General features: G+C 43.6%; 2 protein-coding genes across 3 annotated transcripts in view; one reads left to right on the forward strand and one right to left on the reverse strand.

The window, feature by feature from the left end:
- Positions 1 to 22,903, reverse strand: part of LOC142796438 (Na(+)/dicarboxylate cotransporter 3-like) — a 136,823-nt gene that overhangs the window by 89,585 nt on the left and 24,335 nt on the right. The gene's annotated exons all lie outside the window — the stretch shown is intronic.
- Positions 1,135 to 22,903, forward strand: part of LOC119170586 (thromboxane-A synthase) — a 33,596-nt gene continuing 11,827 nt past the window's right edge. Inside the window, exons 1-9 of the mRNA XM_075887060.1 lie at positions 1,135 to 1,273; positions 6,561 to 6,654; positions 7,912 to 8,008; positions 9,449 to 9,501; positions 9,620 to 9,716; positions 10,988 to 11,113; positions 13,939 to 14,173; positions 16,443 to 16,582; positions 22,435 to 22,561. Of these exons, the coding sequence (XP_075743175.1) occupies positions 6,584 to 6,654; positions 7,912 to 8,008; positions 9,449 to 9,501; positions 9,620 to 9,716; positions 10,988 to 11,113; positions 13,939 to 14,173; positions 16,443 to 16,582; positions 22,435 to 22,561 (946 nt within the window). The 5' untranslated portion in view covers positions 1,135 to 1,273; positions 6,561 to 6,583. The remainder of the gene's footprint in view (positions 1,274 to 6,560; positions 6,655 to 7,911; positions 8,009 to 9,448; positions 9,502 to 9,619; positions 9,717 to 10,987; positions 11,114 to 13,938; positions 14,174 to 16,442; positions 16,583 to 22,434; positions 22,562 to 22,903) is intronic.

The raw sequence follows: 22,903 nt of genomic DNA on the forward strand, positions 1-22,903 counted from the left end.
GAAAATTCTCGTTTAAATTCATTCTCGTTTACCAATTGTGACAGCAATCACGCTGTAGCCCTAATGGCGTCCCTCACGTTCGCATTAAAGAGGGCTGGGCTCCGAAGAGAGGTTAAGAATGTCAGGCTTGTTGTATCTGGAGCAACATAGGTCGAAAAAAGTGCTCCACAGCTGAACATCCTACGTTCCATGTGTTTATCCAACCTCTGTCAGTCTGACTTGTGTATACTTATTCTTTCCTCCCACCTTTAAACACACATCACAGATTCTGTTATACACGATACGTCTACATAATCATCATAAATTACTATTTTCAATGTTTTAATAAAGACGTTACAAAAACTAAGAGAAACTGGTGATGGTGGCAGTTATAATGACGGACGCCCCTCTTTACTCGAAACAGAATCTTCCAAAAAGACTTTCTAAAAATGGTATAATCAGACTAGATACATTCGAAAATACAGGCGTGTGTGACAGTTCAGCTTTACTACCTCCGGCATCGCTTGTCTTGGTCATTGACGAGGAATGGGTTAAGTAAATTTAAAACGTGTATGCTGTACTATAATGGCTTTCGGTGTTGTTTCGGCTGTCAGAGTGCGACTTCTTGCATACTGCCCGTTACTATTACACGCAACGAGTCAGGACAAGAGGAGTCTTGGGGAGCGTCATCGGGAGGAAGGTTGCCTGCCCTCGGGCGGGGCACTTGTCGGGTGCATCCGCGTACTCGTGGACTCGATTGTTTTCTTTGCGCACTAGGGAGGTCGAGTGTGAGCGCCGTACAGGGGTCTTGCAATCAACTCGCCGATGATGCGGCCGCTTCGTATGCTTACAAATGGCCACGTGATAACGAGTCACGAGCCAGGTATTGATAGAGTGAGACGGACGATAAGCAAGCGCAGCTATATTAAGTGGATTCCCACGCTCCCGCAGAGATTCGACGTCGAGAAACGCTCAATCTGACAAGCTCAGCGTTAAGGCAGAGAGGGTTTGCTAGTTCGGTGGCTGCACGGTTCACCTATGTGCGTTCACTGTAAACGATTTCTGCATAAACCGTGAGCAGTTTTTTTTTAATATTTTGGAATATTTTTGAATGTTTCTTTATTCCTACAATCATCAAGACTCTTTCTTTTAATTACTTTAGAAGTTTATAGCAACTAGTAGTAATAGCTTCAAAAGCTGCGCGTCTTCCGAAAAGTGGATTGCCGCGCCATTTGAACAACGGCTGGAATTTCGAAACAAAAGACCCAGGATCTTTCAATTTTTCGTGAACCCGGTAAGTGAGCTACCGAATTCGTAGCTTTTTTTTCGTCCTAGTTTGGGTATCTGTTAAGTTCAACTACCTTACGGTGCCTCAGTTGTCATCATAACTATTAGTACGAGAGACCTAACTCGCACTATAGCCTGTTCAATGAAGCCGCGTGTGCAGGCTCCATTACCTCAGCACCCGATTTAGTGGTTAAAACACGGGTAGTATCTACCGTTGCCGGCATATTCATCGTAATAATTTTCGGGTTACTCCTGTGGAAGGCAGATGCGCTGAAAAGTTAGCCTGGTTCAATCGATGTGCAACATGAGTCTATTTTAAACGGTAACGTATGCCTCTTCTCCGCGTGGCTAGTGACACTCTAAAACGAAACTATACCCTCGCGGAAAGTAATGCCTGCAGTTACTCTGGAACAAACAAATGCAAGAGTTATTACACAGCCAAGGGCAGCAGGCCCCATGTACTGCAGCGCAGAATGTTAACGATCTAGAAATGGACCAACTATATACTTCTCTCCGCTCTCTGCACCACACCACTGCACTTACTCTCGATAGCTACTGACCCGGAAACTGTACATTAATTTATGAACCAATCCGCACACAAATAGATGCGGATGAGTGTACCACCATTTTTTTTTCACTCTGTATATGTAAGAGTGTAGGTAATTACGTAAGACACGTTCTGCTTTCATTTCCAGGACCAGACCTGCATTGCTTGAGTAAGCCTCGGCTGTAGTACTGAATTTCCTGTTCTTTGTTTTATGTGCTAGAACTTGCTACTATCGCTTAGCTTCATGGTCATATTACTAGTCTTGTCCGTCCAAGCCACATGTAACGTCATGCGTCTGTCTTTGGATTCTGCATGTGTCGTGGCATGTCGTGTTGTAAGTTTTTTTTTTTTTATGCCGTCATACACAGGCGTCTCATTCGGCATAAATTCCATGGTCGCAAGTGCATTTGGCTCTTGAGTACCAAGTTGTAGGCACGATTCCCAAGCAGTGGTGGTGGAGACTATGGGAAGGAATGTGCCTTGATTGTACATCTCTCCACTCTAAGGACATCGAAAGAAGCAGGCTGCTATATGATAAACTGTTGACCCCCCCCCCCCCCCCACTGTGTGAAAACTTAACTGACACCCAGCAAAGAGGTGCGCTGGCCCATCTTGGGCTCCCGCTGAGACCGGGAGGCTAAGACAGGTGGCCACATTGCGGGCTTTCTGAGCTGGCCAAAGTTGATCGACCATGCATATTGCAGCCTCTCTTCTGGCCGAAGCAGCACAGATGTGATTCTCAAATCTCTCCCACCTAACTCCGCATACCCCTAATTTGGTGAAGAGATGCATGAAAAAGTAAAACAAAAAATTGATTTTTTTTTCATTTTTACACACAAGTTCATAGTAAATTTTGGTAAAATATTTTTACCTAAATAAAGAAATGTTAGCTATACTTTGCCTTCAATCACCGCAACCACGGTGTACATCCATTACAGAAAGAAGAAAAGTCACCACGCTATCACTTTGGTTGTTGTACTTGGCTGCTGACCCAAAAGACGCGCATTCGATCCCGCAGTCGTGGCGGTCGCATTTTGATGAGGGAGAGATGCTAAAGACCCCATGTGCTGTGCGGTTTTAGTGCGCGTTGAAATACCCACGGTGGCTGTAATTATACGGTGCCTTATACTACGGCGTGTACCGTAATCGTACGGTCGCTTCGGCACGCCAGCATTTAGTCTAATTGGACATATTTAGTGGAGCATCCGCAACAGATCTCCATGCGCAGCCTGCCTTTGGAAATGTTTGGACGGCTGCGTTCAATGGCAGGCTGCGTCCGCAGAGATGCTGCGGGCGCCCAACTCGGCCTGTTTATTGTGCAGGAAACCATCTCAAGGGCCGCTGATATTTCTGTAACGCTGTCTTCACCTACGCCACCACGGCACAAAGGCAAAGCAAGCACTCAAGTGATTTGGAAAAGCGCGTTTCGTTTTGCGGTCGTCACAGTAGGCATGCGAAAGGGGGAGAAAAAGGGGGAGAGGGAAGATTTTTTAAAAGAAAGAAATTGAAAAGAAAAGGAAACACGGCAAGTTTCTGCAGCAAAGTGCGACACACTTCAAGAGCAGTTCACCAGGGAAGGTATAGGGAGGGATTAAGGGTGATAGAGAAGTAAAAATACTGAGAGAAAATGTAAACGATTTGGAGGTGGTTATGGAACTCTGCGGACGGGGCACCGATCGACGAGCAGTCGTCTAAGATAGGACACCACGAACGGGACAACTGTCGGCCATGAAATTCACCAAGCATCTCCGAAGGAGGGAAATGACACCCTCAATAATCATCTCCAAGGGGCAAGGTGCGGGCAAATAGGGGGGGGGGGGGGGGGCAAGTCAGTCGGACTTCTCCCATTCTTGTTTAAGGCGCAGGACCATGCCGGTTTTTGGCGACAATGTCAGTCTTCGATGCTTGGTTCCAATTTCATTCTTCCCCTCCCACCTTTAGCCCTGCAAAGCAGGGAACCGAAGACAGGCCGTTGTGAGAAGGTCCATTCGTATCCACTTTTTGCATCAGTTGAAATGCTTGTTTTCCGTCGAACCCGACCAACATGGGGCCTTCGTTGAGACGTCGCCTTCCCTGCCGAAGCACCTTGCACACGTCTCGGACTCAGTAGTATGCGCTAATTGTATGCGGCATTGTACAGTACAGTACATTCCTAATGAGAACAACAGACTGTTAAAAAAGTCATCACCTAAGTTCAATTAATTCTTATTGTGAATCTGCAAAGAATAGCTGTAAAAAGTAAACATAGATGGGACACCACTGAACAAATAAACAGTCTGCGAATCCTAAGAAGTTATAGCTCATGGCGAAACTTCAGCCTTTTGCTTTCTTTGATAGTATACAACACTCTGCTTCGATTCCTAAGCTAGAAATGTAGCGACGCGTGGGGTTCACTAAATGAAGATAGCGCGTGTTTTGCTAAACCTTGCCTAATTGGTTGAAGATCAACCGTAGTTATGGCTGACGCAAAAGCCTGCAGTCTCGCATTAGCGCAAAGAACCTCTAACGTTTACATTTTATAAAAGCATGCGTGAAATTAAAAATTTTTCCCCGCGCAATAACGTACGGCACTCTGGGGTTAGAGGCATTGAAGTGCGTTTCATTCGCTCCCGTGACATTTGACATGCAGCGAGGAAAAAAAAGAAAGGGGGGGGGGGGGCTAAAAACAAGACGACAAGAAAAACCCGCCTAATTGTTCCGAACTACGTCGCAGAGATTGCCCTGAGCAAACAGTTTATCGCGATGCACTGCCTCACACTGTTGCAAAGACGAAGTGGTTGCCTGCTCATATGCGCCTATCTCCCTACGAGACAAGGGCGTTGCGCGTCTGTAAACCTATGTGCCTCTATTGTATTGACCAGCATGTTGTGCAACCGAAGCACTCTAATGATGCCCACAAGCGCATCGGTGGCGGCAATCGTCACGTTTCCGGTCAGCGTGACTACACATTAGCACAAAGGCTGGGCACTGTACAGATAACCACGCACCGCATGCATGACGTGTTGAAGCACATCGGCTACAAGTTGCAGAGCTCAAGAGAGGAGAATAAGTGACTCGAGCTCGGACCAACTAGGGTGTTGATTGATATGTGAGGTTTAACGTCCAGAAACCACGATATGATTGTGAGAGACGCCATAGTGGAGGGCTCCGGAAATTTCGACCACCTGGGGTTCTTTAACGTGCACCCAAATCTGAGCACACGGCCCTACAACATTTTCGCCTCCATCGAAAATGCAGCCGCCGCAACCGGGATTCGCTCCCGCCACCTGCGGGTCAGCAGCTGAGTACCTTAGCCACTAGACCGCCACGGCGAAGCACCAATAACTCTGATGGGCAAGAAAAAAAATACAGAAAAAGACTGAGACTCGAAAAGAAAAACAAACTTTTGGTGAAAACATTCCTCGGCGATGCGAGATTCTAGTTCGACTAGCCATAATCGGAAGACCAGCGTCGTAACCACTCGGCTATCCAGGCGCTGTAGCAGAGCATAACGTAACCTTGTGTAGTATAATATAGCAGAGGTTGGTAAATGAAACTGTGGGAGAGGAGGAGAGAAAGGAAGAGTGCAAACTCAATGCAGAGAGAGAGAGAGAGAGAGAGATGAGAAAAAAGAAAGAGAGAGAAAAAAGGAAGCAAAAGATGAAAAGATAGAAGGTGAGTGGGTACAAGTCTCGCCAAGCCACGACTAGCTATAGTTCTAGCAGAGACGCAAGCATGATTTTTTGTGAGTGTGTGAAGTTGGGGTCGGGGCAACCCTTGAAATGGTCATTTTTCGCTGTGTATTCTATGGTGAACAAATTCGGGAGGAGGTGGGGGGAGCGATGTGGCGTTTCTTGCTCGAACGGGGGGGGGGGGGGGGAGGTGATGGTTGCAAGTGGCAGCCATGAAGACGGACGACCACGAGAACAAAGCCCACAAACTACCGTCCTCATTTGGACTCTTTTTTTTTCTCTACAGTCGTGTGATAACCGCGACGCACCACATCGCAGTTCATCCACCACTGCATCTTTATAGCGGTTTTCCTTAAAGTCCACAAATAAATACAATCCACTCCAATTCGCTCCGACAATACACATTGCAACTGGTATGGGCACTGCAACGGGTACTGCAACGGGTACTACAACGGGGGCTTTGATTAGGGTTCACAGAGAACAGATTCGCAAAATGTATACTGAGTGCCTCCCTTCGCGACTCACTAGGCAAAAATAGTGATCAGCCGGGCTCACTTGAGACTTACCGACATTGTAAGGTGCTATGCTCACTATGGCTTTGACTCCAGTAAGACGTAAGGGCGGGCTATTGCTATGACTTTATTCACGATCACAATTGGCACGCTTAGCGAAGACAAAATGAAAAAAGATAAAACTACCAGATCTGCAACACTGCTTCTTCTTCGTCCTGTCATTTATAGTGAGCATTGAGATCAAGAATGTAGTCAAAGGCGTCGAACCTAGTCTGAGCTGGGCTCACTCGGACCAAGACTCATGGGCCGATGTGAGTCTCAGTAAGCCAGAGTCACCTCCCGTGTTTGTTTACTGACCCACGCTGTCGTATCGCAGGGTTCAGGTGTCTATGGCCTTCTAGGCTGCTGCCTTCGTAGGTTGTACTACTGCCTTTAAAACTAGCACTAAAAATGGTATTTCAATGCTTTTGTTTCAGTCCATTCTCAATTCAGTTGCTAACTACAGCGGTGTATCCGCCGGGTCGTATGCATTTATTCATCAGTCACCATGCCCTTCTTTTGCAGAGCAATAAAGTTGCCGCGGCATCATGGACCTGGCACATGCCCTGTGGCAGCTTGTTGCTGCTACCATCATACTTCTCTTGGTCCACTGGTACATGTGAGTAACGCGTACCGACACTCCCTAGCGACATATATCGGGCCTGCGCGCAAGAGGCAACTAACAAGTGCATGGGTTGCAGTGGGCTTCGCAGAAGCGTTTTAGTCTACGAACTGCCATTTGTAAGCCTTGACTGCCAATTGAATATTCTCAAGAACAAAAAAAACTGATCGTTGATATTCTCAAGAACAAAAAAAAACTGATCGTTTTTTTACCAGTGTCATCGAACCAAATCTACCACTTAGGGGCTAATGAAGACGGTTAAAAGGGGACTCTTAATCTGACGATGGAATGGAATGAAAAAACTTTATTTCTCTATCTCACGGTGATCGAAGGAAATTTAGGATGATTGACGTAATAGGTAAAGATGTCAAATTATCAGTTTAGATAAGCGCGGCCAGCTGATAATTCGGTAAAAAGTCGGTGCAACTGCACAGTGACGAAGCGAAACTCTGAGAAAACAACGGAGTTGGTGGCCTTTCCCTTTCCTTCTTTCGATCACTATCGTTTTCATCCAATCGCTGCACCTTACTACAAATGGCTATACTTCACACTTTCTCGTCTTCCTTTTTCTCTTTCCACATCCTCAAACCCCTTTCCCACCCCCTTGCTACACTTCCTTATACTGACTATGCCTCGTTTTTCATTTCTTCCCTTCCCTCATCCTCACATTAAGCTTCCTCATTCCCATAGGGATTCCCCACTCCTAGTTATCTTACGCTACAGAACAGACGTTCTAAAACGGGGATCCACGTACTCCAGGGGATCTGCAAAGACATTTTGAGGGGTCCTCTCAAAAAAAAAAATGGCAGCGTATCTTCGTGTTTCGCTGCAAATGTCATCTGGTGCTTGTGATGTGGACACCATGTTTCACTTTCTTTCCATTCTCCTCGCCCTCGCACCACTTCTGCTCACCTTTCTACTTACAGTTTTGCCAAGCGTAAACAGCCGCATTTTAGAAATCTTACGGTGGTCTGACACCATATGATATGCTTTAGGAAGCTGAACTTAATAAATCAAAGGGAACGGTAGGGAGCTAGAGTACGACCGGACATCAGATGGTGCGCTGAGATAGCGAACACTGCATTCCATCAGCTGAACCTATCGAAGACAAAGAGTTCCAAAAAAGGCTACTCTTGCGGCAGCAGTCAAAATCCATGTCACGTGGTCTCCTCATCACGATAATTACGAAGTATACCTCGCCGCATGGCACACTGAATAATTCACTCGGAACGGGTCGTCTCTTGCCTGTAACAGGAAAAGAAAGCAGCTGTTCAACTACTTCAAGGAGCTCGGCATTCCGGGACCAGAGCCGAGCATCATCACGGGCAACATGACCGAACTTCGTGAGAAGGTGAGCAGCACATACCCTTGTCTACATTTGTCGTTGTTACAGTTCAGAAAAAAATATGCAATTGATTACAATCAGTGTGAGTAAAGAAACATCAGTCAGAGCAGTGGCTATTGCGATGAAACTCAACGCGGTGATTCTTGAGCGTGCAAGGGGAGGCCTGTCGAACCACGGCTCCGGCAGGTGCACTGATCTCTATCGAGTTGATGGTTTTCTTTGCCATTGCCATTGCCATTGATGGTTTCTCTGCCATTGATTTCATTCTCAGATGGCGCAGCCAAGACTTTGCAAAGGGGGGAGGGTTTAAGTACCCCTTATGCATGCATATATATATATATATATGTATATATATATATATATATATATATATATATATATATATATATATATATATATATATATATATATATATATATATATATATATATATATATATATATATATATATATATATATATAATTCACATATCAACCCCAAAAAGTGGATGGAGGGACGGCCGCTGTGATAGCTCAGTGGTTAGAGCATCAGACGCGTTATTCGAAGGTCGTAGGTTCGATTCCTGCTCACAGCTGGCAATTTTTTCATCCACTTTTCTTTCTTCTTTCTTCTTATTTACAATTCATTGGTTCTAATAACTTCCCCTGTACATTCCTTGGCATTACTGTCTGTTATATCTCATTAATATTGTGTTAAAACACGGAAATACGAGCCCTTAGGTATACACTTCTCTCCCTTATATATATATATATATAAGGGAGAGAAGTGTAGAGAAGTATATATATATATATATATATATATATATATATATATATATATATATATATATATATATATATATATATATATATATATATATATATATATATATATATATATATATATATATATATATATATATATATATATATATATATATATATATATATGGGTTTTCGAGCCCCCCTAGCAACACCACTGTTCTTTAATGTGCTAATATACAACTGGTGGCACGATGAGAAACAAACTGTATGTATGCCTACAAAAGTAGGAAATTTTAAAAAACTGAGAATTTTTTCTAAATCTCCCTCACTGGCTGCGCTAATGATTAGTAAAAGGAGACACGCAGAGATCCAGATCCAGCGAATACTGACACTTGACACTGTGAAATACAAAGTAGGGCGAGATGGTGTTGGTTGTGATGTAAGAGGGTGCGTGACTAACACGTCACACAAAATAAGAGCTACTCAGGACGACGCACTTCTTTTGCAACTTCTATAGCACTTCTATACCAACTTCTATAGCACTTCTGTAGTGTGCCATGTTAGTCGCACCTGGTCATACGTCCACATTGACACTGCATCACGTACTGTCAGACTGTTTGATCGATTGCGCTGACGGCTCTCACACTGACCCTTTTGCCCGAGTCAAAAAAATAATAATAATTTGTCATGTAATCGCTGCAGACACCTACCGTCGCCTACAGGGAGTGGATAGAGAAGTACGGAAAAGTAGTTGGGTGAGTGCGCGATTAATTAATTCGTGAATACCTCTGGCCACACCATTATGCGCCTGAACTAACACTCATTAGTGATAACACGATGTTATATTGGATATATAATTCTTTGTTTTGGCAGGTACTTCAACGGCTCCCGTCCTGTATTGCTCGTCGCTGACCTCGATTTGCTGAAGATGATTCAAGTCAAGGACTTCCAAGATTTTATTGACCGAAGTGTATGTTTTTTGGCATTTATCTTTAGATTTTAATTCGCTGATATCGTTTGATTTCGTTAAAGTGACTCTACAGTGAAGGAATGACTTGGAGTCGATTGATTACCTTTTGTCTCAGAACTTTATTGTCGTAAGTTTCCCCACCAGAAGTCGATTATTAGAGAAGAAACTCACACGGTCGAAAATTTCATTTTAAATTCATTTTTAAAATTTACGCACATTGCGTCAAGCATTCATATTTTTATTACACCAGCTCACATAAATTTTTTGAAACTTCGTATGTTGGGTCTATCACTCCCATACAAGAATGCATTTTATTTTTATCAATTATCAATACGTTGGATTTTGTCTACGCAATATTCAACGTCGAGCATCATCTCTCAGTAAGAGTGGCGTTTTCAGCATTGTGTAACTGCGCTTTACTATACGCTAAAAAAATCGGTTTCCTTCTTAGTGTCCCTTTATCGTTTTTTAACGTAATCGATGCTAACTTGGTTATAAAAAGCAGCAGCACGGCTTGTATATCAACTGAAAGCTATACATCTCCATTGCTCGTTATAATTATCCAACACAGAGTGGGTGACGCATTTTTTTTCTTGTAATCATTTAGAGTGTCTCGAAAAGGGGAGAACAAAACTTGATGATCCAGTGCAATCGAATCGTACACTTTCGTCAAATGTCATACTAGGGAAATCAGATGGCGATAATTTGGGATTTTATTCTCAGATACCTGCGAGTCTACAAAATGAGTGCCAAAGAAAATTTCAACCAATCCTGACACTGAACAGCGGAAACAGCTAGCCAATGGCAAAAATAAACGATATAAGAATTCGGCCCAATTCAGTCATGCAGTTCCCCGGGCGTCCGACTTGATATTCTAGGCAAACACATTGAGGAATTGATTGATTGATATGTGGGGTTTAACGTCCCAAAACCACTCTATGATTATGAGAGACACCGTAGTGGAGGGCTCCGGAAATTTAGACCACCTGGGGTTCTTTAACGTGCACCCAAATCTGAGTACACGGGCCTACAACATTTCCGCCTCCATCGGAAATGCAGCCGCCGCAGCCGGGATTCAAACCCGCGCCCTGCGGGTCAGCAGCCGAGTACCTTAGCCACTAGACCACCGCAGCGGGGCAAACACATTGAGGAAGAGCTTGGAAGTTGACCTATAAAAACTACTTTAAGCAAAAAAAAAAGAAATGGAGCCTATGTACACGCAAATGAGTGGTCTTATTTTTTGTTTCTTTCTTTTTAATATTCTGTTGCAGCTTCTGTTTCAAAGCAAGCGTCCGCCAAGTCCCCACAACAAGTCCCTAATCCAACTTACGGGAAAACGCTGGAAGGAAGTTCGCAGTGTGCTGACGCCCTCATTTACAACCAATAAGCTCAAGATGGTGAGTAAAAATGCGTGGGTCACGTTAATTTTTTCGTCGCCAGCGTGTATAATTTCTCACTAACGTGATTCATATTAGCACGGTTTAGCGTCCGTTAAAGGCGGTGTGTAAACGAAGGGAAATACCATTACGTCACGACGAGCTTTCACTGGCTGCCTGAACTGTATTGGTCGGAAAAGGCGAAGGACATTCGAATAGCAGTCGGAAGTGCTTGCATGCGAGGTAGGAGGCATGCAACGCTGCCGTCAATGCAACCCCGAGTAAAATTTGTTGATTCGTCTAAATAAAACTGAAACACGTATATTTAGAAGAGAAAAATACCTTCGCACTCTCGTGTTCTTGCAATTATCCGAATCGGAGATTGAAGGTGAACCGCCTCGCATATAATGCGGTCCCTATTGCGGCGATGGCAATTTGACTTACGGTGCCAGAAGGGCGGCAATCGTACAGCGTTTTCCTGATGCCCATAGGCGTGCGGAGGGCTCCGCTTCGAATGGGAGGGGGCCAAGCACCCCCTCTCCTTATTTTGTCAATGTATAAGACTGATTCCGCCCCACCCCCATATCAGTCACGCACTCTCATCCATACTATGTCAATGTATGGGGTTGACATTTGCACCCCCACCCCCTCGTAGGTGACCCCTCTTTGCCCCCTCCCCGAGCGCACGATGCACGCATAGAGATGACGACCAGCTTATGTTACTTAGCTGCATAACCACACGTCAAGATCAGGATCATGTCAGCATCACATGCAACTTTGGTAACAAAAACTCGTTTAACACGTCAGCACTACCGCAAGCCGTCTGTATGTGGAATTACATTCCCGATGACATCACCTCACGCACTAACACGCCTCAGCACAAACTTGACGCACATTTTTGGAATATAGCGTAGTAACATTGTTTTTATCGTTGACTTTTCAAGCTTTGTCACCTTGCAAATCATCGCGATATTTTTTTCAATAATGTGCTGTAACCCGCACTTTTATTACGTTGGTTTATTGCATTGTTGTATTGTTGCGTTTTACTTTGTTTATATTATGAACTTGCACTGCCAGGTTGTTCTTTATAAGTTCTCTTCTGATTTCACTGCAACCCCACTTACTCAATGCATCTAGGCCTGTAAGGTATACTTATTTAATAATAAATAGTTTGCTCAAATCAGGATCTCTCAACAGTCCTGCTTTATGTAGGAGCTTAATTTCTGCAAGAAAGCAGTCATAGCGTTCACCAGACCAAGTTCAATCGGTAACATTGCTGTCAGGACAGGCAACACCGACTGAAATCTCCTCATAATTCTGGAGAGGTTAAGCTTTCTACTATGTTCTAATATAAAGACCACTAAGTGCTCCTCCCACAATGACCGTCACGTGGTGAGCGCCACATCCCCATGTGATCTAACGGTTGCCATGACGACTGTCATGATTTCAACGAATCGTGAATTAACACTATGAAGGAAGGAAAATAGGCGGAAAATAACGGCAGCTAGGTAGGTTAACCAGACTATAGGCAGCCGGTTTGCTACCCTGCGCATGGGAGGGGGATGGGGGAGATGAAAGATAGAGAGCAGAGAGGGAAGAGAGATAAACACAGCACATTCGGCAGCACATGCGCGCACACTCAGTCATAGTCCAGTCTTGTCTTTCGCGGTGTGTGACATTGCTGTTACAGCCGCTTGTTAGAGTTCATGTCGCGTAGGAATTTCAACACAGCTTTTGTCGGCTTTTGTTGCAATGTCTTCTCTCGGGCACTTGACAGAATAGTGTCCACAGACATTTGACTGTTGTCGATGCGCGCAAGAACGGACGTCAGTGGCTGTCTCTGGATGTCATACAAGGGACAGTCACACAGGATGTGGTGTAGCGTCTCTTCGCAACGACAGGCATCGCAGAGAGCATTGTGAATTAACACTATAGTTTCTGAAATTGGACAGCAGCTGTCGGTCCACGATGTACATTCTAGAGCTACCATGGTGCAGCCTTTTTTGTAATATACTATAACTTTAAAACAACGTATAGACAAAGGACCAATAAAATAAGAACACGGACAGCAGCGCTGACTCATGACTACATTTATTTGTCACAGCCACGGTATATATACTTGCATAGCCTGTTACGAAATGAATTAAGACGGATAAAATGATGAAACATCATAAACCAAAACTCACAAAGACCCTTACGCGTCCTCCTCGGTCGCATCGAAGGCGAAAGCCATATGCTATTTATTTCTTTCTAAGTGGACGTATGTAACCTCTGACATCCCCGTCCGGAAGCTTTCCGCAACTAGCGTGTTTTTGCAAGACCTCCGGGATCGGAGGCGTTGTAAGCTTTTTGCGCGTCATCTTGTTTTGCATTACCTCCGAGATCGGCCCACTTTCGACCAAGCATTGAAGTCATGTAACGACGCTGTCATGGGACGTCGTCACATCAAATCATTATACACGACCGGGGGACTAATCGCGGGGTTGGTGGAGGCATCGTGACGTCATATTTTGACCTCATCCCGTGATGATGATTTTCGTATCACTCGCGTTCACGCCGCTGACCTTTGACGGCCACGCGGTACCCGGTCAAGTTTCAGTTTCAATGAGGCGGTGAAGGCTTTCCGCCAAACCACACCCTTATGCGCAGCGTACACACTGGGTTCGTGAACCTGCGTTAGAAAATAGATATCTTTTTTTTTTTTGATAAAGCATACGTTGTCCCCCTTTGCTATGTCGTGAGTCAGCGTCCTTTTACTGGTAGCCTCTCTATTGCACTGCTGCAATGTTGAAGTACCGTGCACCAACTCGCCAAGGCGTCCACTAAAGTTTTAACGCGGCTCGCAGATGGCTCCTGGCATGATATGCACCATACAGGAGCTTATGGACAAGATCGACGAGCACGCGCGCTCCAGCGAGGAGTTCGAGATCGGCGACTTGTTCCAGGCGATGACGCTGGACGTGATCTGCCGCAGCGCCATGGGCATCGAGTACAGCATACAGAAGAACCCTAACCACAGCCTGCTGGCCAGCTGCCGACTGCTCTTCAGCGGAACCTTCTCATGGATCTCCGTTCTTCTCGGTGAGCATGATTTGGAAGGTAGACCATCCACAGATCTCCCAAACACAAAAGAAATGAATGGGCTCAGTATGCTCACTGCTGCGAAAGATTCATAATTTCGGTGGCTTATTGTTCGAACACGCAGAGTTCGAAAAGGCCGTAGGTGAACGCGGTGAAACCAGTCTGTGGAGCGATAGCCCGGTTTTACTCGCTTTTGGAAATAATATGCGACCTTTGGTTTGCAGAGTTCTAAGTTTGTTGCTCGTCTTAGTACAGGCTGAAAGCTGCCTGTGTAGCGCCACCTAGGATGTCTCAAATTGCACCACAAGAGAATCCACAGGCGCTGCTCTGGCGGTGGCACGAAAGGCCGACCTCGAGTCGCTGTATTGAACAAACGCAGTGAGTTAGCGGTCGCAACCGACAATATCATCACGTCATCCGCTTAGCGTTTTAAATGCGAATGCATTTCTTAGTCGGTCTATGCCAGGCATCCGGCGTTGTCTGCGGCGGTGTCCGCGCGCCGGCAGGTGTTATTTCTCCGCTTTCACTTCTTCTCCCATAGCGACAGCTATGCCATTGTGTCCTTGGTGTTCTTATTTACTTCTTTTTTTTTCATTTTACGCGATATTAGTTACGGACAACGGCGGCGGCGGAAAACTACGGCACGCGCGACCCTTGTTGTGATCTCATAAAAGGTTTCAGTGTAATAATACCTGGGCTTTCATGTCCCAAAACCAACACATGATTATGAGAGACACCGTAGTGACAGACTTTGAAAAGTTTGACCATTTACTGCCATCGAACAGTACACGGGTCTCTACCATTTCACCTAGATCGAAATGCGACCCCTGGGGCCAGGATCAAACAAGCGACCTTCGGGCCTGCAGCCAGTATAACTACTGTTCCACAGCGGCGGACATGTCAGCTAAAGCTGTCATTTGAAATAATAAACAAGGCGTTCCCCATATTTCCTGTATGGGTCCTGCATGAAGGTTTGACGTCAGGTTTGTCAATACGTGACGCGGAGAATCTGGGTCTGCGGATATTCAAAGTGACTGAAATTAGACAACGACTTTGAATTAGTGTTTTTGTTCCACGATCAGGTTTAACACATGTTTACCGCACGGGGGCGCCTCACGAAAAGGAATACTTGATTTTCGTGACATCTGTGTATGTCATGAACATTTAAAAAAAGAATATGGGACAAAGATGGTCATGTACGAGCTGGGCCTGCAGTTGATACCCCTGAACTGCAAGAATAAAAGAAGGAGAGATAACAGCACTAGGACGTCGGGACGCCTACAATACATAAACTAAGCGAAAAGCATGCTGAAGTGCGTGGTCATTCCAGTTGGTTGAAGTTAGCTCTGCTATTCTGACACCGAGAGGGTTGTTGTTGTTGTTGTTGTTGTTGTTGTTGTTGTTGTTGTTGTTGTTGTTGTTGTTGTTGTTGTTGTTGTTGTTGTTGTTGTTGTTGTTTATTTTTGAATTTCGAGCGGAGTTTCTTTGACGCTCGTACGGAAGCCTGCCTCTACGTTTCCGGTAATATTGAGCAATGCACTCTCTTCCTTTATGAAAGGGAACACGCGAGCACGTGGCCTGCGCCATGCGGTGGCTGCCTACAACGCCATCAACCGGCAACTGAAGAAAGCATATCCGCCTTGGGTGTCATCCGTTTCCAAAGAAAATAACGAGCCACAGTCGTTAGACAAGTGCTGCAAGATTACACTCCCGTTTCTGTCACTCAATGAGCGATGACGTCAAAAGCGGGCGTGCTTTGTTTATCCATTGATCAATGGTGTTGTGGGCAGCTGCCGAAGAGTGCAGGCCACTCGCTCGCGTGTTCTTTTTCATGAAGTAAGACAGTGTGCATGACAATGGCTCTTTTTTACATGCGTTTCTTTGTGATCGTGTTTGTAATTTGCTATTATTGTCCAGCACTTGGAGTAGTACGCTTGACAATAAGTGATGCTGACCTTTCTAGCATGTCATTAAAGTTGGTGTGTCTCTCGCTCCTAGGTTTTAAAAATATTGTGTTTTATTATCATGGAGGGGCAGCCAAACAAAATACATTGGGGTTTTTCAACAGAAATTGTTGCACTGTGTCTTTGTATGCTAAGCTATAGGAGGAAGGTAAGGTGAAAAGAAAGGCTAAAAACACAAAACACGTTCGTTAAACCGTAGCACATATGCATGAGTGTCCTTTAATTACGTCTGAAAGTTTTACAGCATGGTTAAATGTTTAATTGAACTAACGGTTGCTTGTCTCCTTTTCGGGCATCGCATCCAGCCTCTTTTCCCGAACTCGAGTTCATCCTGAAGTACCCCCTTCACTGGATGCTCGCCAGCACAAACAACGGCGTGCACCCTTTCGACGAAGTGCAGGAGAAGTGCGGAAACATCGTCAAGCAGCGCCAGATCAACAACGCGGTAAATGGCCTCACAAAATCTCGTCACTACTGGGAACTTTTTACATTGCTATTCGTGGCCGGCATATTGAAAGACATTTAACCCTAAATGCAGGTATATATCACGAACACGAAACGTCAGTGAGAAACATTTCGTGCAACTTGTGCGCGAAGAAAAAAATTAAACCTCCCTCACACTAATGGTGGCAAGCTTGAAGAGAATGCGGATGGGGGCGGCTTTCTTTCAAATCGAATCAAATCAAATCTTTATTTGTCGCAAGAAATATACACGCATTGGGGTTCATATATACAAAAGAAGGTCCCATACAACAAGGCTGAAAGGGGACCTCCTGTTAGAAAATGACATGTTGATAAGTACAACAAAATGGCAACAAAAAAGTGATTAAGAAATTATTGATAGTAATAAAAACAATGCAAACATGCAATAAAAAATGCCAGTAAAAATGGTAACAAAACAATGTTTAGTAATTGTGCATTACTATGAAAATAACGAAACATACAATAAAAATTGCAGTAGAATCGGGAACGAAATGACGTAAATAATGATGTACAGCTATTAAAACAACTCCAATGTGCATTGGTAATAAATGTAAAAATAACGCACAAAGTAATAGCTGTAAACGTAAGCGAACGTTGATATAAAAATGAAGATGAGTTGTGATTGCAAGATAAGATGTTTAAGTTCTTTTTTAAAAGCACCTAATAACAGTTGTTTAGTGCTTAGTGGTACTGAATTCCAAAATTGGATAGCTGCAAATATGAAGGTATGTTTGCCATAGTTAGTGTGTGCATGTGGTAGTAAAAAGTTGTTGTTTGAGGCAAACCTCGTAGGGTTAGAGTTCAACAAGTGAAATTTCTCTAAAACGTTGGCTGTTATGGTACCGTTAAGACTCCTCAATACAAGAATCCCCAATTTATATTTGAATAAATTACACTGTTAGTGCATTATGTTGCTGAAAAGTGGGGATGCGCTGGTGATCAGTGAACTGAATATTAGGATGCGAATGGCTTAGTTTTGCAGACGTTGGAGTGGAAGGATATGAGATGGATAGGTATTCGCCCATGACGTGATACAGTACTTGATATGACTGTGGATAAAGGCGTAGTACAGTTTAAGCAAAGTCTGCAAATTGAAGAATGGTCGTGCTTTAATTAATGTTCTGATACCATAAGCAATCATCTATCTTATTAGTGAAATGTGATGATGGTACTTGAGATGAGCATCTAGAACTACTACCAAGAATTTGCACTTAGTAGTACTAAGATGACTGTGGCCGTTGATAGTAATAGCGGGTGTAGGTGAAAGAGGGTTATGACTAGAATGGAAGACAATGAACTGTGTTTTATTGGTAATAATAGTTAAACCATTAGCTGTGCACCAGTTCTGAATGTTATAGAAGTCAGAGGACAATTTATTAGTTAGCGCATCGATGGACTTGTCTTTAGTAACTATAGTTGTATCATCTGCGTACAAGAAAGGTTCGCTGTGTGGTAAAACCAAAGTTAGATCAATAATATAGATTAGGAATAAAAGCGGGCCCAGTATGGATCCTTGCAGGACACCTTTGTCGATACATTTAAAAGTGGAGAGGATGTTAGAGACACAAGCAGCTTGCTGTCTATTAGATAAGTAGCTGTTAATCATCTCGTGCGCACTACCGACGACAACTATTGAGTTTACCTAATAGTATATTGTGAACTATGGAGTCAAATGCCTTAGAGAGGTCAATCAAGAGAGCTCCTGCAAAAAATCCAGAGTCAAGCGTGTGTTTAATATAATCGGTAAAGGAGAGTAGAGCGAAATCTGTTGAGTAGCCTGCACGAAAACCAAATTGTTGAGTGGATAATATACGAAACCTATTTAGATATTTAGATCATAGTTTTTCAATACACTTCTCTATGATTTTACTGTATGATGAGAGAATGACAATAGGTCGGTAGTAACTAATAGACGTTCTATCACCTTTTTTTGAAGACTGGAATTATCTTGGCCTTTTTAAGTTGCGATGGGAAGATGGCAGTTTTAAACATAAGGTTAATGATATAGGATAAACGTGTCGAGATCACGTGAGAGATGCATTTCAGGTGAATAGGCTGAATCGTGTTACCGAGACCAGCACTTGTTATTTTCATGTGATTAATTATTTCCACCAATTCATCTGGGCCTGCTGGAAAGAGGTAAAAAGACTGAAGACATTTCCTAATTGTTGGCTGGTAATCATGAGGTAAGAGGGAAGTGTTAGCACAGAAGTACTTGTTGAAGGCGTTCGCAAGGTCGTCTTCATTTCTAAGAACACCTTCTGATGACTGTAATTCAGTTATAGCTGGCACACTTACTGATCTGTTTAGAAATGAATTAATTGTTTTCCATTGATCTTTGCTGTGATTACCAGCGTTATGTATCCTTTTCGTATAATATCGTTTTAGCTTCTTCGAGGACTTTGTTAAGTAAGTTGCGGTACTTTTTATATCGTGATCGCAGGGCAGCATTGAAAAGCCGTTTCTTTAACTTTACATATATATTGTCTATTGATTCGTGGGGTTTAACGTCCCAAAACCACTATATGATTATGAGAGACGCCGTAGTGGAGGGCTCCGGAAATTTAGACCACCTGGGATTCTTTAACGTGCACCCAAATCTGAGCACACGGGCCTACAACATTTCCGCCTCCATCGGAAATGCAGCCGCCGCAGCCGGGATTCGAACCCGTGCCCTGTGGGTCAGCAGCATATATATATATTGTCTTTCCTTCGCAAGCTCTTCATTAAGTCAGATGTGAGCCATTGGTTGTGAGGGGCCGCAAAGTTCTTGTAACATTTGACAAAGCTGGTAGAATCGTCTAAGCACTTTTTGACGGCAGATGAAAAAGAATTAAAAGCATCTTCAGGATCACTAAGCAGATCTAAGAAAGACCATTCTATGGCTTCTACACACTTGACAAAATTTGTTTTATCAAATATAGTTTTTTGAAAAGAGCTTACCTTATTAGGTATGGCACATTCAAATCGGCAAACTACAGGGTAGTGGTCAGTTAAGCTGGTTTCTCTTTAGCCTTCTTTTTCCTTTTTGTTCTCTCTTTTTCTTTTCTTTCTCCGTTTATGTATATTTTCCTCTTTATTTCTGTTTACTACTTTCTGTCTCACTCCCTTTCCACATCATACTTTTTCTTACTCTAGTTTTATTCCTATTTATTCCTCTTCTCACCATTTCTTTCTAGTTCTCGCTCGCTTTCTCTTCATTTCTATCTCTTGTGTCTCTCTCTTAACCTCTTGCTTTCTTTTTATACATTGTTTCCCTTAATCTCCTTGTAGCTCGTTCTGCCTGTGCTATGCTTTTCCTGTTTTTTTTTCTTCCTCCTCACCTTCAGTTTTCTTTCTCTCTTCTATGTCACCATCATTATCTTCTATTAATCTATATTTCTTTTCCTTACTTTCTTTCCATTCATATTCAGTTCAGTTCAGTTCAGTTTTATTTCCTTAAAGGCCCCCATTCAGGGGGTGTTACATAAGGGGTGGGATTACAATTCAAAACAGCGGAGATTCAATTAACATTGCAAACAAACAGTTAAAATTGAATTAACATGGCAGATGATCGGTGAGGCGTTCCAGGAAGGTAGATGATGAGGCAATTGTGACAATGTCGTAGGGCAGGCCGTTCCAGTCTGAAGCTGCTCTGAGGAAAAACGAAGCAGCAAACGTAGTGGTGCGTGATGGCGGGCGGGCAACTTGAAGTGAATGACTGGTGCGGTGGGAAATGCGTGAGGCGGCTGTTATATAAGGAGCTTGATTGAGTGAAGAATAAAAAAACTTATGATAAAGAGTTAGGCTAGCAATGCGGCGACGATAAGAAAGGAGTGATAGGCCAGATTCATGTTTCAATGGTGAAATGCTGATGTCATATGAATATGAGGAATGGATGAAACGGGTGGCCCGATTTTGAACACCTTCCAAGGCAGTGATTAGGTATGCTTGATGGGGGCTCCAGATGGCAGATGCGTATTCTAATTTTGGTCTTATAAGCGATTTATACGCGAGTAATCTAACATGTGGTGGGGAAAGGCGAAGGTGGCGTTTAAGAAAACCCAGTGTTTTGTTCGATGCTGAAATGATGTTTGTAATATGGGCGCGCCATGATAAATTAGAACAAAGGGTGACTCCTAGATATTTATACGATTCTACTAATTCGATACATGATTTAGAAATAGAATACTGAAAGCGAGAGGGATTGTGACGACGAGAGAAGGACAAGAGTTTGCATTTAGTGGGGTTGAGAGTCATTAGCCAAATATTACACCAGTTTATTATATTGTTAAGGTTGCTCTGAAGGATGTGATGGTCATGACAATTAGTAATAGTATGATAGATTACGCAATCGTCAGCGAACATGCGAATGTTACAGGAATATGCTCCTCATTCTGTCTATACTATGCTTTACTCTCTTGCCTCCTCCTTTTCCTCACGTCCCCTCAGCCTCACTTTGCTTTCCAGCCTGTTGTTGTACTCTACTATACTGTACTATGCTACACTAGAATAGAGTGCGCTGTGCTACCTAGTGCTTATTAAGATGCTTGCCTTCGGATCATGAGAACACGGGTTCGATTCCCGCCTCACCAAAAAGATTGTTTAGGCGAAATTTTCTGTTCGTTTTCTTACTCTCTATCTTTCTTTCTGAAGACGTTTACTCGGCCATCGTGTTACTGTACCCGCGTTGGAGAAATTGTCACGCATCTTCTGGAAGTGAAGTAGAAGATGAGGAAGACGATAGTCGTCAAGAAAAAAAAATGGAGAGCACGTGTTGGTTCAAAATAATGATCTCGTGATGAACTGGAAACAATAGACCATTTCTTTTTCACCTGAAGGCGGTTTAATACATTACAAAAAACCCTATTAGAAATACCATTACGTGGAATTGGTATGGACTTATCTCCGCCTGTCATTTTGTCTTTTGAGGCTTCCATTTCTGGTTTCTCTAATGCGACAGTATGCGCGGCCGTCCGGGACTATATTGATGAAACTAATAGGTTTACTAATTAACCAGTTTCATTATCCTAACAGGTCCACATAACTATATACGTATAAAATCAGATTATTTCCCTATTCTAACAATAAATTCGTTTATGTAAATTTTTGTATGCATTGCATTAAGCACCACACTTTCCTAGGCTATCGGTAATCTTTCTGTTAAACCTCCATCATTCCAAATCTGAACAGTAAATTTTGAAACCACTCGATTCTTGGCCAATCCTCCACAGTGGGTATGCGCCACTAACAATAGGAGAACAACAACAACAACAACAACAACAACAACAACAATAACAACAACAACAACACTTCTGTTTTGAACGGACAAATTACGGTGAGCCTAAGAAAAACGAAAATAAGCAAGATGGTGTTTCGTTTCGCTGCTTTCATCTCGGCACAGTTGCTCGCGGGACCATTAGAAGTCGACAAGAGTTAAAGAAGGACAGCTCTTTCAAACATCGGCTCTGCTGCGCGTCTAAGATACGACGCAAGGAACTTGGGCTGCGAACTGTTGTAAAGCGACTGATTGGCCACTTTTGGAGCTCTTATTGACCTTCATCTAAGGCTGCATGCTGCTTCTTCGACACACTGGAGAAAAGAAATCTGTGCCTAACTCTGGGCTTCGCAGTTTCTATACTACCGGACCCAAAGGAAGTGTCGTGAACCACAGAAAGCTGTACCTCGAACCACGCCACCTCACTGTTCCCGTTATAGTTAGTACGTTAACGTGATTGGCAAGTGAGCTTTTATAGGAGCTGCCTTGCCTATGTTCGTGCAGCTTAGCACGCAATGACTTCGATCTATGGTCAAAGACGTGTCCCTCTGACGCAGGTCCCGCAAAAGGACCTGCTGCAGCTGATGATCGAGGCCAAGACTTCGAACGTGGACGTCGCTAGCGTCACTTCAGACCAACTGACAGCCGCCGACGACAACGAACACGAACTCAAGCAGAGTGCACGTGAGTGGCTACCAGCTGCAGAGCCAGACTTTTTTGGAGGTGGCGCTTGAAAGGATGATTGAAATTGAAAGGATGACTGATAATGATGATGAATGCATGATAATGTTGCACGTATGCTTACGGTTGATTATTATGATATCACGCTTGTTCGTGTCCGAGTAAACTGTATTAAGAATGCAGTAAGAGCTAGGAAAAATTATTTCGCTTGTCTGTCACGTACGTGCCGCTCATTGTAGCTACACGTATGAAATTCCAAAAAGAGAAAAAGCGAAGAGAGAGGGATCAGAATACCTCAACTGTGAGTATCTCCCACACTCACTACAGCTCGCGTTTTAACGGACT

The sequence above is a fragment of the Rhipicephalus microplus genome, chromosome 2 (assembly GCF_043290135.1).
Source record: "Rhipicephalus microplus isolate Deutch F79 chromosome 2, USDA_Rmic, whole genome shotgun sequence".
Classification (NCBI taxonomy): Eukaryota; Metazoa; Arthropoda; class Arachnida; order Ixodida; family Ixodidae; genus Rhipicephalus; species Rhipicephalus microplus.